The sequence below is a fragment of the Littorina saxatilis genome, linkage group LG1 (genome assembly GCF_037325665.1).
Source record: "Littorina saxatilis isolate snail1 linkage group LG1, US_GU_Lsax_2.0, whole genome shotgun sequence".
NCBI classification, from domain to species: Eukaryota; Metazoa; Mollusca; class Gastropoda; order Littorinimorpha; family Littorinidae; genus Littorina; species Littorina saxatilis.
The window spans coordinates 16,723,424-16,740,128 of record NC_090245.1 but is presented as its reverse complement, the minus strand read 5'-3'; the positions used below and the strand labels follow the sequence as shown (position 1 = coordinate 16,740,128).

At 39.8% G+C, this 16,705-nt stretch overlaps 1 protein-coding gene across 1 annotated transcript in view; it reads left to right on the top strand.

The window, feature by feature from the left end:
- The window catches only part of LOC138963056 (uncharacterized), a 41,975-nt gene extending 30,017 nt beyond the window's left edge, over window positions 1-11,958 (top strand). The window contains exons 9-15 of the mRNA XM_070335059.1: window positions 830-1,053; window positions 1,803-1,985; window positions 3,357-3,674; window positions 4,148-4,353; window positions 7,341-7,458; window positions 8,276-8,430; window positions 10,177-11,958. Of these exons, the coding sequence (XP_070191160.1) occupies window positions 830-1,053; window positions 1,803-1,985; window positions 3,357-3,674; window positions 4,148-4,353; window positions 7,341-7,458; window positions 8,276-8,430; window positions 10,177-10,285 (1,313 nt within the window). The 3' untranslated portion in view covers window positions 10,286-11,958. The remainder of the gene's footprint in view (window positions 1-829; window positions 1,054-1,802; window positions 1,986-3,356; window positions 3,675-4,147; window positions 4,354-7,340; window positions 7,459-8,275; window positions 8,431-10,176) is intronic.
- Window positions 11,959-16,705: the final 4,747 nt, after the last annotated feature.

Genomic DNA, 16,705 nt, shown 5'->3' with positions numbered 1-16,705 from the left:
CCTCCCGTAAACCATCACGGATACTGTCAGGCTTTTACACACAGTACAAACGCCCTTTCATTTAAACACTCAGAGCGAGCAATTTTCAAAGAATTTATTTTTGCGTGGTTTATCTTACCGCTGAGCCATCGCGAACCCGTGTGATCTAGTTTCCTTTTTTCACAATGTAATCGTCAGTTTGTGATTTCAATGCGACTCGCTGTAAGCTTATCTGCAATAGCACGTTGAATCCAAACGCAACAAACGGCTGCAATTCACACGAACTAGAGCGGTGGCAGTAGACTGTTCAGAGGAACGGGCGCTAGGCACAACCGTCGTCTGCTACGAGAAAGACGGTTTTCGTGACACGTTTCCGGGCCGGCTTTTCTTTTTTCAAAATTTCAAAACTTCGAATTGTACTGATCTTGTCTTGATGAAAAAAGAATTCTTTTATGATTTAAGAATGTTTGTGTAACAAGCTGTCAATATATTATCTAGATTTAAAAGTTAGTTCTAGCGCCAAAACGAGGCGCCTGATATGCCGATCAGACGGTCCACGAAAATAAATACTTTGAAAATTGCTCGCTCTTTGCGTTGGGCACCTGGGATGTTCTCAAGCGGTGAGTGTTTAAACGAAAGGGTGTTTGTACTGTGTGTATCTGTGATGGTTTACGGGAGGCTTACTGTGCCTTTAATTGACGGATTGAGCTCTTGCTCAATTTACAGTATCTTGGCAAATTGCGACACATTTTGACAAATGTTTGTTACCCATTCCATTGCGCCTCTTGACAAATGTTTGAACCTTCCAACACGTCATTCAAAACTGACTGTTCTCTCTTTTGGCCTTTAGGAGAGACAGCATCGAAGCAAGGACAGCCTATCCACAGTCCACACGGAGTTCACGCAGACACATTTGCGTCACATGACCGGAAACCCCGTTACCAGGATCAGGTCGAGGCTGCTCACCAGCGCCGCCTTCAGGCGACTGGATCAAAGAGGGGAGACAACAGAAATGAGTTTCACAACAAAACTGAGCAAATCCGCAGAAAACGTTCGACGGCTTTTGATGCTCGAGTAAGAAACTTATTCAGCCAACATTTTTGTTATGCAAAGTGGTTGTATTTGAGACACACCTAGAAAGTACCGTTCTACCTTCGCCGGTGGTCGTGGGTCCGTGTGGACCCAGAAGGGTGTTTAATTGCAAATATCTCTTAAACTAGTTTGAATTTTTTAAAGAGCTTTTAAGAATGCCTCAGGCACCTAAAAAGCTCTTATGTCCTAAAATTTCAGCCAGAAGTAATTAAAAAAAATGTCATATTTAGGCTACGAACATCGTGGGGCCGTGCGGACCTAAGTTTCTCAAAGAAGGAAATGAGAAGCATGGGTCCGCACGGCCCCATGATGACTTCCGTGTGTAGTCGATAACCCGGACGGGCGAAGGTTAAGGCAGAATTTTGTGTGTGGGTGTAATAACTATGTAAAAGATGACTTAAAAGATGGTGATGGTGAAATGTCCTCGCCTCTTTACTAAGCTGGACATTCATTAAATGTCGTTAATTTCGTGTTTCATATGTATGCTCTGTATGTTCTTGAAAATGCTGATATTTATCGAGTTCTTCCCTGTTACGAAAAGGACATTTAACAGTTGTATACATTATTTTGTTATGACAACAACAAAAACTCAACAGAAAATAACACAGTAACGATCCTAAGGGAAAAAAATAAAGCGAAAATGTGTTTAGCTAGGCAAAAGGCAAGACAAGACACACGACTGTCGTTTTAACCCTGTTGCTTTGCGAATGTTGTCCTTGTGATCTTTGCAGGCATTTAATCGAATGATGCAAATTTTCCGCCTGAAAGACAGCGTGACGGGACGCAATTGCCACCAGGTGGCGCCCCACAACCTCGTTATGGGCGGTGACGTGACGTATGGCGTCAAGACACAGTTTGAATCCGAGGCTCGTACCGCTTTACGACTGTCGCATTTCCTGTGCAATTTTCTTCAGGTTAGTCACTGGGTTAAACCTATTTCGAAAGGGAAAATATGTTATTTCTTGGACGGGGAGCATAATATTTGAGTATATATTTAAGACATTTTATAAATGGAGACTCAATGTCTGAAGAATAAAGCACATATTACGAATATGTTTGACGTCGGGACACCTGCAGGCATAGGAGAGTTGTGAATACCGAGTTAAGTCTAAACGTCTCACCAATGTATTTCGATTGAGCCGCTCAAGAAATATTATACATTTGTATCCGCCATGTTCATTCTTTCTCCACTCATGATACTCAAATTGACCACCGTCTCAGCAAGCGATCTTGCACTGATGATTAAACCCAACAATCGCCGGTGTCACGATTTCATCTTTCGCTTGTGTACATATTTCCCCCTCGACATTATACTCAAGACTGAAATGTTGTTTCCTGGCAAAATTAAGAAGTGAAATTATTTATGGACGAAAAGCATGTCAGTTTCTTGCATGTGAAGAAAATTGGTGGTAAATTTTAATAGATTTCACCCCAAAAATCGAATTCTTCGAAAACGTGTACTGAGTAGTTACGTCCCTTGAGTAAGAAGGAAAACATTTTAGGATGGATCAAATTTCTAAGTTAAATAAAAAAAATTGCGGTTGGACAAATTTGGCCCCATGAATGTAAGGTACACAAGGTCGCTCATCAGTACTATCGAAGGGTGTTTTTTTGTTCAGTGTAGAGTTTATACTAGATCAACGAGGCCGAGAAGCGAAATATCAACACGGCGAAAGATGAAAACGTCACACCGGTACCTGCATGGCCATTTTCCCCACCTAACGAACAGCCTCTCAAGACAACGTTATGCGGGTTTCTTCCATCTTTCCGTTCCCCAAAATAACGCTTCTGGGCTATCAAGACAAGAAGAGGAAAAATACTCTCAACATGACCATATCATTACATTACCTCAAACATGCGCAACAAAAACTGAGAATGCTTTGACAACTCCGCAACAGAAGTAGCTATCCTGCTGTTGTTGTTGTTTTGTGTGTGTGTGTGTGTGTGTGTGTGTGTGTGTGTGTGTGTGTGCGTGCGTGCGTGCGTGCGTACGTGCGTGTATGTGCGTGCGTGAGTGCGTGCGCGTGCGTGCGCACGTGCGTGTATGTACGTGCGTGCGTGTGTGCGTGCTTGTGTTAGTGTGTGTGTGTGTCTGTGTGTGTCTGTGTGTGTGTGTGTGTGTGTTAGTGTTAGTGTGTGTGTGTGTGTGTGTGTGTGTGTGTGTGTGTGTGTGTGTGTGTGTGTGTGTGTGTGTGTGTGTGTGTGTGTGTGTAATTAACCCAAGCTGTCGCGTTTTTCATAATTAACAAAACCCACCAATCACACACAAAACCTTTTCCCCGTAGAACACAGACGCTTCAGAAAACTTCGGCAACCTTCGCGGAGGCGGGAGGCTTCACCAAGAGCACATGTTCGGGGAGGTGGTCGCCAATGTCATGGGCAACTTTAAGATCTATTCGGCGGGCGTCTTCTTCGATCGCTACCAGTGGGAGAATCAGGACGGGAGCAAGATGGAGCTGTTTGGACCGTGGGCCTACAGAAGGCAGGGCGTGGTGAATGCGATGGACAGTGCGGGTTTGACCACGATGTACACTGGCGAGGATTGGTTTCGGACTGTGAAGGCGCGCTGGGCGACGAACACTGTTGGGCTGAAAGTGTACAAGGTCAGTGAATGGGGTTTATATGGATGCTAATATTAGACTGATGTGGCCATGTCTGCGAAAACAGTCACTGTGGTAAAAATTATTGTTATATGCATCCCAAGAATTTTCCATTTCTTGTCACATGTGTTACAGTGTGATATCGCAAAAAATGCCTTGAACTTTCAGAAGTTCAGCTTGAGTCAGGTAAACACACAGGCACATACAAACTGACAGATCAACACATTTTCACCACCACCACCGCCAACAACATCACAGCAACACTCCCAGCAACAACAACGCCAATGCAAGAAAAGAACTACTGACATGAGAAGGTAGACACTGGAACTTGGTGATGATGATGACAACGACGAGGCGAGATGATAAGACGGTCATAGAGGCGTCGGGGGGGGGGGGGGGGGGGGGGTGTTTAAGTTAAATTTAATAATTATTTCATCAAATAAAATCATCAATAATGGAATGATGTTGAAATTCAGATGAAAGCATGGATTCGATCAGACTCAAAGGGAACAAGCTCCATCAAACACGAGCATTACCCGCTGCGCTATCGGGCTCCTGAGTACACATCCGGACACTGGACAAGACCGCACTTCCGGTGTGACGGCAAAGTGGATGCATGGGTAATCACATACGTCACTCCGTTCTTTGGACTGGACAAGTTTAAGAGAAAATTGGAATTTAGGTAAGTCGGAAACTCGGTGTTTTACATTGAAGTAAAATGCATTGTTTTCCTGTTTTTAGCTCTGTATTTTTTTAGTTCTTGTGATTTTTTGTTAATTATGTCAAGTTCAAATAAAATCCAAAACAAATAGCCTGCCAACGTTCCAAAATTCAGAACAAAAAAACCACGCAAGGCATGTTACAGGAACGTTTAATTGAAACAACACAATACGAGAAAGTCACTGATCTTCCACCCAGTGGACAGGCGAACACTTATAATACTTAGCTTCTGGAAAGAATATGTGTTAAATGCCAGTCAGGAGAACTCGGAGATGAATTTCATTATATATTTCAGTGTCATTTTTTTGAAAATGTGAGGAAAAGGTTGTTACCATTGTATTTTCGTAGAAATTCAAATGCAGTCAAATTTAAACATTTATTTGAATTAACAAAGAAACGAAAGTTATTGCATTTAATATATTTTATTAAGAGTATTTTGAAAGAGTTCTGATTATTTGATCACGTTTTTTTTTCTTCTTATTAAAACAAAAACAAACACAGAAACATATACTTTCCTGTTAAAAAAAAAAAATAATAAAAAAAAATGTATGATTACAATTATTTTGTTATGAATTAAGCTTGATTTATTCTCGGTTAATTAGAAGTGTTGTGTCTCATTATTACATAATCTTTTTTGTCGTGTTTATTGCAATTTTTATTTATTTTATTCATGTAACCCTAAGGGTTTTTTGAAATAAATATTGACTTGACTTGACTTGACTGGACAATTAGTCAGATAAGTTTATTTCATGTATTATAAGTGTTGGTCTGTCCACTTAAATAAGACCACTGGGTCGAAGATCAGTGACTGTATCGTATTGTTTTGTCTCAGTTAAACGTTCCAACAACATGCCTTGCTTGTTTTTTGATGATGTCAAGTGAAAAAAAGGCCTGGACTAATCTATGGTGGTCTGATGGTTCACTTGGGGTTGTTGTTGTTCGTCCTTCGTTCTCGACGATGACTGCAGACTCATGGAAGGCTTGGATGTCTGGTCTGATGGGTGATGAGGCCAATCCGGGACAGGAATCCCTTCCCGCATGTGGGACACACACGGGGCGGGTCCGCTACTGGGGTACTGGCTGCTCTGGTTTTCCGGAGTGTGCGTTTTTGCTCTGCAATTTGGATTCTTCTCTCTTCCGCGGTCTGGGCACCAGTATGGATGAGGCTACGCCTTTTCGATCTGTCTTGAACAAGTTGCTCCCAAGAGTCGACCGGAATGTCCAGGTTTGTCAGAGAGCCTTTTAGTGTGTCCTTATATATCTCTTCTTTTGCCCTCCAACAGCACGTTTTCCCTGACAAGAGTTCACCGTAAAGGAACTGCTTTGGGATGCGTTGATCCTGCATGCGACACACATGTCCAGCCCATCTCACCTGGGCTTTCTCCAAGAGGGCGTACACACTTATGTTTCTGATGGTTCACATGGGGAAGGCTGCAGCTGGTTGTTGGTTTTTTATATTTAGTCAAGTTTTGACTAAATATTTTAACATCGAGGGGGAATCGAAACGAGGGTCGTGGTGTATGTGCGTGCGTGTGTGTGTGCGTGTGTGTGTGTGTGTGTGTGTGTGTCTGTGTGTGTGTGTGTAGAGCGATTCAGACTAAACTACTGGACTGATCTTTATGAAATTTGACATGAGAGTTCCTGGGTATGAAATCCCCGAACGTTTTTTTCATTTTTTTGATAAATGTCTTTGATGACGTCATATCCGGCTTTTCGTGAAAGTTGAGGCGGCACTGTCACGCCCTCATTTTTCAACCAAATTGGTTGAAATTTTGGTCAAGTAATCTTCGACGAAGCCCGGACTTTGGTATTGCATTTCAGCTTGGAGGCTTAAAAATTAATTAATGACTTTGGTCATTAAAAATCTGAAAATTGTAAAAAAAAATAAAAATTTATAAAACGATCCAAATTTACGTTTATCTTATTCTCCATCATTTGCTGATTCCAAAAACATATAAATATGTTATATTCGGATTAAAAACAAGCTCTGAAAATTAAATATATAAAAATTATTATCAAAATTAAATTGTCGAAATCAATTTAAGAACACTTTCATCTTATTCCTTGTCGGTTCCTGATTCCAAAAACATATAGATATGATATGTTTGGATTAAAAACACGCTCAGAAAGTTAAAACAAAGAGAGGTACAGAAAAGCGTGCTATCCTTCTTAGCGCAACTACTACCCCGCTCTTCTTGTCAATTTCACTGCCTTTGCCATGAGCGGTGGACTGACGATGCTACGAGTATACGGTCTTGCTGAAAAATGGCATTGCGTTCAGTTTCATTCTGTGAGTTCGACAGCTACTTGACTAAATGTTGTATTTTCGCCTTACGCGACTTGTTCAACGTCCCTTCAACCTATTTGGCACCGGCACGGTTGGCCTGGTGGTAAGGCGTCCGCCCCGTGATCGGGAGGTCGTGGGTTCGAACCCCGGCCGGGTCATATCTAAGACTTTAAAATTGGCAATCTAGTGGCTGCTCCGCCTGGCGTCTGGCATTATGGGGTTAGTGCTAGGACTGGTTGGTCCGGTGTCAGAATAATGTGACTGGGTGAGACATGAAGCCTGTGCTGCGACTTCTGTCTTGTGTGTGGCGCACGTTATATGTCAAAGCAGCACCGCCCTGATATGGCCCTTCGTGGTCGGCTGGGCGTTAAGCAAACAAACAAACAAACAAACAAACCTATTTGGCTAATCAGGACCGATTCGTTTTTGGTTTATTTCTCAGTTTGCATGGTGTCATCACAGTAAAATGCAGAAGGCTCTTACGCTGAGGAAGGTGTATTTGAGAAGTTATTACGAATGCTGAATACAGACCTACTGGTGTGTTGCTGTTTTTCTTTTAAGGTTAAAACATGTTATAAGGTTCAACTTCATTTTCTGATGTTGAGGTTAGCGAGAAGTATTTCTTCATGTAACCACGGGTGGATTTCTATTGTTGTTTTCAGGGGTGTTGTTACTGTCGACGTGCCTCTCAACCTTCTGGAACTGAACCCTTGTCCCATGGGCTTTGGTGTAGCCAATGCTTTTAAAAACACGGCGCGTTGTGATCCGTTCTCTACCAAGGTAAATCGTTTAACTTTTCACAGATTGTAAGCCTATGCCATTCAATATTACATGAAACTGAGTGTGTATGTGTGTGTGTGTACTGTCCTTGACTTGTCTGTCTGCCTAAATGTCTGCCTGTCTGTTCGTCTCTTTGTGGTCTGTGTGTATTTATTTATTTATTTATTTACGAGGATTTATATCGTATCTCACCACACAAGGCGACTCAAGGCGCATGTTACCTATTAATGCCGTGTGAGGTGGAATTTCAGTTTTACACAATATATCACGCATTCACATCGGCCAGTAGATCAACAGCCTATAGGCGCTGCATCCACCTTTCACTGCCTATTATTCCAGGTCACACGGGTATTTTTGGTGGACATTTTTATCTACGCCTATACAATTTTGCCAGGAAAGACCCTTTTGTCAATCGTGGGATTTTTAACGTGCACACCCCAATGTAGTGTACACGAAGGGACCTCGGTTTTTCGTCTCATCCGAAAGACTAGCACTTGAACCCACCACCTAGGTTAGGAAAGGGGGGAGAAAATTGCTAACGCCCTGACCCAGGGTCGAACTCGCAACCTCTCGCTTCCGAGCGCAAGTGCGTTACCACTCGGCCACCCAGACACCTATAAGTGGTTTAAAGTTTAGTGTCTTTCTCTCTCTATCTCTCTATGTTTGTCTCACTGTGTCTTTGTTTGTCTCATTTTGTCTCTGTCTGTCTCTCTATGTCTTCGAAAAGGCATGGAGTGATTGTTTTTCTAAAAACTCTGGTTTCCCTGACCACAAATTGTTGTTTGCTTTAAGTACGATTCTTACCTTGCCTTTGCAGTGCAGTCCAATAGCAGGGTACCCGTTTGTCCGAGGAGCCTACAGCTGCAAGTGCCGTGCAGGGTTCGAGTACCCGCACCTGGATGGCAGAGAATGGTTTCAAGGCTCGCTGGTTGAAAGCGAATACGAGAAAAAAGTGCGCGGCATGTTCAGCAGGTGAGGCTAATTGCTTGGCAGGTTGGTCAGCAGGTTGGTTGGCAGGTTAGTTAGCAGGTTGATTGGCATGTTGGTTGGCAGGTTGGTGCGTTGTTTTTACATTTAGTCAAGTTATGACTAAATGTTTTAACATCGAGGGGGGAATCGAGACGAGGGTCGTGGTGTATGTGCGTGTGTGTGTCTGTGTGTGTGTGTAGAGCGATTCAGACTAAACTACTGGACCGATCTTTATGAAATTTGACATGAGAGTTCCTGGGTATGAAATCCCCGAACGTTTTTTTCATTTTTTTGATAAATGTCTTTGATGACGTCATATCCGGTTTTTCGTGAAAGTTGAGGCGGCACTGTCACGCCCTCATTTTTCAACCAAATTGGTTGAAATTTTGGTCAAGTAATCTTCGACGAAGCCCGGACTTCGGTATTGCATTTCAGCTTGGTGGCTTAAAAATTAATTAATGACTTTGGTCATTAAAAATCTGAAAATTGTAAAAAAAAAAAAAAAAATTTATAAAACGATCCAAATTTACGTTCATCTTATTCTCCATCATTTTCTGATTCCAAAAACATATAAATATGTTATATTTGGATTAAAAACAAGCTCTGAAAATTAAATATATAAAAATTATTATCAAAATTAAATTGTCGAAATCAATTTAAAAACACTTTCATCTTATTCCTTGTCGGTTCCTGATTCCAAAAACATATAGATATGATATGTTTGGATTAAAAACACGCTCAGAAAGTTAAAACAAAGAGAGGTACAGAAAAGCGTGCTATCCTTCTTAGCGCAACTACTACCCCGCTCTTCTTGTCAATTTCACTGCCTTTGCCATGAGCGGTGGACTGACGATGCTACGAGTATACGGTCTTGCTGAAAAATGGCATTGCGTTCAGTTTCATTCTGTGAGTTCGACAGCTACTTGACTAAATGTTGTATTTTCGCCTTACGCGACTTGTTTATGTCTCTTAAACCTATTTAGCTATTTTGGGATCGATTCATTTTTGTTTCATGTGAGACATGTTTCAAAAGTGTAAGTTCAAGAGAACACGTCCATAATACCGGCTAAGGGTTTTGGGACATGTATACGTTTCCAGTGTGTTCAGTGCTATATATAGCCTCAGCTAATTGTCAGCACCCCCCCTTAGAAATCTAAATAATTCGCAAACATGGTCGGAGATTCGAATACTTTAACTTACTCTTGAGAATGTAAGCTTTTGTTCGTTCGAGAAATTTTTAATATTTCGCTACTTTTGGAATTTTTCACTGAAGCGTCAAGCCGTTTGTTTCCACAAAGCTATTTTTCTGGGGTGGGTGGAGGGGGAGGGGGTGTTAAAAGGGTACCACAGCACATACGCGGTATAGTTTAAACAAAACTGTCATTCGATTTTGATATCATGGCTTATGTACAGATGTGATATTTCAGTAGATCCCAATTATCCAAACATATGTGTGTGTCAGCGAATCCTTTACAAATCGACACAACACTGAAACAAACATATGATGATGGACATATTTAAGAAAATGTGTATGATGGGTTGTTTGTATAATTTATAGTGGATATTTATAAGTAAACGAGTGAATTTTGATAATTTGGTGCTTGATGTGAAGTCACATGAAGCCGAGAAGATGAGTTGGAGTTTCATAAAAATCATAAAAGCCATTTCATAAGTCCTCTTCTTTTACTCATGCATAGATTGGTTGATGTTTTCTTATAATAAATTAATGTTGTTCTCATTGTCTTTCAGATTCGATCAGTTGAAATGCAGAGTTGCAAGTTCCCCAAGCGTTATTTCATCGACAACCTTGCTGCTGGCTGCCTTGGTAGTTTTCATGGTAACAATAAGACACTATTAGTAAGGGCGATATAAGACAGAGATTTCTCTTTTCATTTGTGCCCAGGGCTCAAATTGACGGCCTTAAGGGCAGGTGGGCCAGTGCACTATGGTTTTTTTTATTTGAATGTTTTATTTTATTCGGATGTTATTTTATGAAAGAAATGAATAAACAATGACAAATGATAGTCACTTTTTGTATTTTGGGTTGCTGGTTTTTGTTTTACGCGACAAAAACAGTCAAATACATACAAAAGTGGAGTACAGGGGGGATATGATATTTCAGCAGATATGATTGTCACACTTTTAATTATTGTGTATTATTATATATTTTATCTTTCTGGGTATGCTCTAGGGGATTACGAAGCAGATTTTGATTATTATATTTATATTTGGAGTTAGGGACATTCCTTTGTTACAACCGTCAAACTTTAGGGTAACCCCTGCAAAATTATTTTTTGAAATAATCTGGCATTGGCAACAAAATCCTTTCGTAATCCCTCAGAATGTTATATTCTGCACAGACTGCACAAAAAAAAATATTGCTCTAGCTAAATTACAGCCAGAGAAATCGCAACCCCCAAGATGCAACTGCCGCAAAAATGGCTAACATGAGAAAAACGACGTTGAAGATAGAACTATTCAAATATTGTCTTCCTTGACACATACATATGACACTTTTGACAAAAAACACAGACACACATGCATATCATTTTAGGTATGTTATGGAAGCATTATCTGCCAAAATATCAAAAAAAGGTTTTTGAACAATTTGATCAATTTTGCACTGGCCCACCTGATTGATTTGACGTGACAGCGTGTGGGGAAAACGGACATAATTTACACAACGTTCTTTTGAGTTACTTGCCAACAATCCTTCGACAATTGAAAATGTAGCGTTATGCTATTTTTAAAAAAAAGTTTGACTCTTCAAAGTCAAACATATCTGTATACAAACCAATTTTATCTCGAAATTACAAACTTTAACAAGTTAATTGTAGCTTAAAAGCTCCGTATGCCTGTGCGCCTTTCCTGTAAATCTCTAATTTCTGTGAGTTGAATGCCCACAAACCTGGCTATTCGGCCCTTGTCTGTGCATTCAGCTTTCATTATCGACTGTGATAAGGGAGACAACGGGTGTACATAGCTCTGTGATTTGCACACCGTTGATTGCCTCCCCTGGAGGCTTTTTTTCAGGAATTGGCTTATTGGTTTTCTATCGTAATTTTTCATCAGACTTTAATATCAACAGTTTTGAAAGTTAAAGGGTTAAAAACTCAATTTGTTACCAACAATAAAGTTCCAATATGCCTCGTTTTCTTCTGCTCTGTCGCGTTTAAAGCAACGTTTATCCTCAAGCGGTGAATACAGAATGACCCACAGAAGAAGTTACATTTACCACAAGCAGCTGTGTGAACTTAAGACAGCAAAGAATATTTGTAAAAACGGGCGATGTTATGTGCTTCTCACTTTGCTTCGCATTTCATTGTTTTTCTTTCGTATCTTTTCTTGAGTAGCAGATGATATGATACAATCTGTTTAATTTTGAGTGAACGACTTGAACAAGGTGCTCAAACTTCACTGTAGATCAAATCAATCAAATCAAATCAAATTTTATTTTACGAGGGTTGTGGCATAAGTAATATAAACGAGCTTCTTTTCAACCAGCCCTCGCCCAGAGAGGGACTATTCTAATCTTGAATATATATATATATATATATATATATATATATATATATATATATATATATATATATATATATATATATATATATATATATATATATATATATATATATATATATATATATATATATATATATATACATACGTAAAACAATTACAAAAGATAAGCAAGGCAGAGAAAACTATTCACATGACTATATACACGTTGTAGGCTATACATACATTCTTGCGTTATGAAACACTGATGCTTTATGGACAGATATGATCAATATGAAAATAATCAGAACGAAATCTTCCATCACTGTGACTTTTCGTAATTTGACATTAAATGTAATGAGAGGTGTTTTTTGAAAGTATTGAGACTTGTTGGGACTCGAACTGATTCCGGGAGAGAATTCCACAAAACGCTGCCAGAATAAGCTAAACTTGATTTAAAGAGATCTATCCGCGGAATGGGGACGTTGAATTTTCGGCTTGGTTTGGCTTTAAATTTTGTAATGAAAGCACTCGGTGCATGGCCGGAAAGGATTTTGTGAAGGAGCACGCCTTTATTTGATTTAAATCTTTCTTTTAAAGGCAAAATCTTAAGTTTTTTATAATCGTCGAAAACAAGACTGGATTGTTTTAATAGAACTGATTTTAGTGCTCGTCTGTGTAGACTGTACAGTGGTTTTAAAATGTTTGCACTGGCAGAGTCCCAGATGGTCGAACAATAATCCGTGATGGTTTGTATGTATGCATTATAAAATAATAACCTTGAGTGTGGATCAAGAAAGTGCTTTATTCTGTTCAACATATATATTTTCCTCGACACGGTTTTGCACAACGATCTAACATGATGGGTCCAAGATAAATTATTATCGATATTTACTCCCAAAACTTTGTGATCTCCTACTTCCGCTATTGCATCGTTGCCAATTAATAAGGAATGAGGATTAGTCTTGATGTTTTGTCTTTTTTGCCTTGTTGTAATTAACATGTATTTGGTCTTTTGGGGGTGAAGACTCATGTGGTTATATTTTGTCCAATTAATGAGATCATCTACACTGTTCTGCAATGATAAATAAACTTTGTCTAATTTTTTATCAGAAGTGTGTATGGTCGTATCATCAGCAAATAGTTCACAATCATCATTAACACTAAAAGGAAGATCGTTAATATACAGAGAGAAAAAAAGTGGCCCAAGGACAGAACCCTGGGGGACTCCATATAACACCGGTCTTTTACTTGACATAGTGGAATCATGTTCACGCAGACGGATTGCTCTCGTCCGGCTAAGAAAGATTAGAGGAGGCATAGGGTTTGGGGTGACAATCTATACTCAGCTAATTTTCGGGAATATGGATTGAAGCCACACGAAGGAAGGGAGATAAACGGAAAACACTGGAGAAGATAAGGAAGAGTTACTTGTAATGGTGAAATGAACACAAAAACCAAAATCGGTTCAGCGCTGCGCGCTGAGAGCACGTGTTGAAATATCTCATCGATGATATTGTGTCCGGGGTGTAGCTGAATACGGTGTCCAAATTTGAAAAAGATCCACCGAGAACTTTGGCGTTGTGATGTGGTCTAGCGGCTTTGGTGTGTCGGTATGGGGGCCCGGGTATCTGAGGTGGAACCAAAATCGGTTCAGCGCTGCGCGCTGAGAGCACGTGTTGAAATATCGATCAGGTTGTGTCCTGTCCCGGTTTTACCTGAATACGCCCACCAAATTTGAAGCAGATCCATCGAGAACTTTGGCCGTGCATCGCGAACACTCACACACACACACACACACACACACACACACACACACACACACACACACACACACAGACAGACAGACACTAGTCGTATATATATATAGAAATGAGGTCGTGTCAAACTAGTCTAGCAGAGACTTAACAAGTCGCGTAAGGCGAAATTACTACATTTAGTCAAGCTGTGGAACTCACAGAATGAAACTGAACGCACTGCATTTTTTCACAATGACCGTAGTCCGCCGCTTGTGCATAACGAAGTGAAACTGACGAGCCTGTTCAGCACGGTAGTGGTTTCGCTGTGCTGCATAGCACGCTTTTCTGTACCTCTTTTCGTTTTAACTTTCTGAGCGTGTTTTTAATCCAAACATATCATATCTATATGTTTTTGGAATCAGGAACCGACAAGGAATAAGATGAAATTGTTTTTAAATCGATTTCGGAAATTTTATTTTGATCATAATTTTTATATTTTTAATTTTCAGCGCTTGTTTTTAACCCAAATATAACATATTTATATGTTTTTGGAATCAGGAAATGATGTAGAATAAGATGAACGTAAATGTGGATCGTTTTATAAAAAACAAATTATTACAATTTTCAGATTTTTAATGACCAAAGTCATTATTAATTTTTAAGCCACCAAGCTGAAATGCAATACCGAAGTCCGGCCTTTGTCGAAGATTGCTTTACAAAAATTTCAATCAATTTGATTGAAAAATGAGGGTGTGACAGTGCCGCCTCAACTTTTACAAAAAGCCGGATATGACGTCATCGAAAGTATTTATCGAAAAAAAGAAAAAAAACTTCTGGGGATATCATTCCAAGGAACTCTCATGTCAAATTTCATAAAAATCGGCTCAGTAGTTTGGTCTGAATCGCTCTAAAACACACACACACACACACACACACACACACACACACACACACACACACACACACACACACACACACACACACACACACACAGACAGACAGACAGACAGACAGACACACACACACACACACACATACACACACACACACACACACACACACACACACACACACACACACACATACACCACGACCCTCCTCTCGATTCCCCCTCTATGTTAAAACATTTAGTCAAAACTTGACTAAATGTAATAAAGACAGCTCATTTTGACAAAGTCATGGAGACACACGTCATTCTGAGAACACTTTTGCGCTTGCTGTTGCTATTTCCTCTGGAAGAATTTAGAGAACGTACACGTCACGCTATACTTTCAAGAGTGGCGTATTTTTTGCTTTGACGTCAAAGATTTTACGAGGCTTGGAAGAGATCGAGGTTTCAAAGATGCTTCTTCAGTTTGGGCGCTTCGACTGCGGAACGTTTGGAGCAAAAGACACGCAAGTACAGTATGTAGGATCAACAGAATACTACATGGCTTGCTGTGTCATATATAAGAACTACAAGAATTTGTTTGTTTTTTAATATTGAAATGCGAGCGAAAGCGTTTTCTCTTGATGTATATGGCACTTGTAGTATCAACGCAGTAAGGCCAACAACAAAAAATAGTCTGTTTACGGTAACCCGACCGACCCTATTTTTTTCGCGCGACCCTAGACTTTTCTTTGGCATTTGGGGAAAAAAAAAAAATCTGGGTTTTGTGCAAAATAACGTAAAAATATGGTTTTTTGGAAAAAAAATAAAATAAATAAAAATTAAAAAAATCCCGACCTACCGACCCTATTTTTTTGGCCTATGTTACCGTAAACAGACCTATTTTGGGGGGGGGGCCTAATCTTAATCTACTAGTCTTGTTGAGAACAATATAGGTATAGAGCTGTATCGGCTGAATGTGCCGGCGTTTGTGTACATGTATCAATCCAAAAAGTTAAAAAATAATTTCGAATATATATATGGTGCTTCTTTTTAGCACTTTCTTTATTCTTTATTTGGTGTTTAACGTCGTTTTCAACCACGAAGGTTATATCGCGACGGGGAAAGGGGGGAGAGGGGATAGAGCCACTTGTCAATTGTTTCTTGTTCACAAAAGCACTAATCAAAATTTTGCTCCAGGGGCTTGCAACGTAGTACAATATATTACCTTACTGGGAGAATGCAAGTTTCCAGTACAAAGGACTTAACATTTCTTACATACTGCTTGACTAAATTCTTTACAAAAATTGACTATATTCTATACAAGAAACACTTAACAAGGGTAAAAGGAGAAACAGAATCCGTTAGTCGCCTCCTACGACATGCTGGGGGAGCATCGGGTAAATTCTTCCCCCTAACCCGCGGGGGGCTCTTTTTAGCACAAGTAATTTGCTTCATTTTAAAGTCGTTACTGTCATGCTTGGAGCACACATCAACTGTATGCTGCCCACTCCCTCTTAAATTGAATTAATAAACACATATGTAGTACATATACACACACGTAAAATAAAATAAGACATAAAACACATAGAAGAACAACCTATATCGACCCTTGCAACAGCTTCAAAACTTTTTTTTTTATTAAAAAAAATCATACGATCTTTTGACACCAACAAATGCTTTCTTAAAAGCGATCACAGTTCATATCTCAGAGGGGAAATTGTTCATCAAAGAATTTCAACTCTGCCGAGGAAACAGTCAGGATGTTAATGTTGGTATGTGCCCAAGTGGAGGGATGGGCTTATTCCATTCTAAAGGCAGTCGATCTACTGGCCAATGTGAATGCGTGATATATTGTGTAAAAAATTAGTCGCCTTGTGTGGTGAGATACGTGCGCGATATAAATCCTCGTAAATAAAATAAAAATAAATAAAAATAAATGTGAACCTGGTCAGATCCGAACTAGTGAGCGGCAGAACTGTTTACATGTGAAGGGCTGTAGGCAAAAACAAAAACAGCTCGCGCTTCTCGTCTACATCCATTTCTTTTTCTTGGCAGTATGTAAACTACACTCCTATTGTCGAAAACATTAACGTTTGACATGGTACAGCGCTTGCAAACTAAAGACTCGTACAGATGCTAAAAACAAGCACTTGCAAACAAACTCTTAATC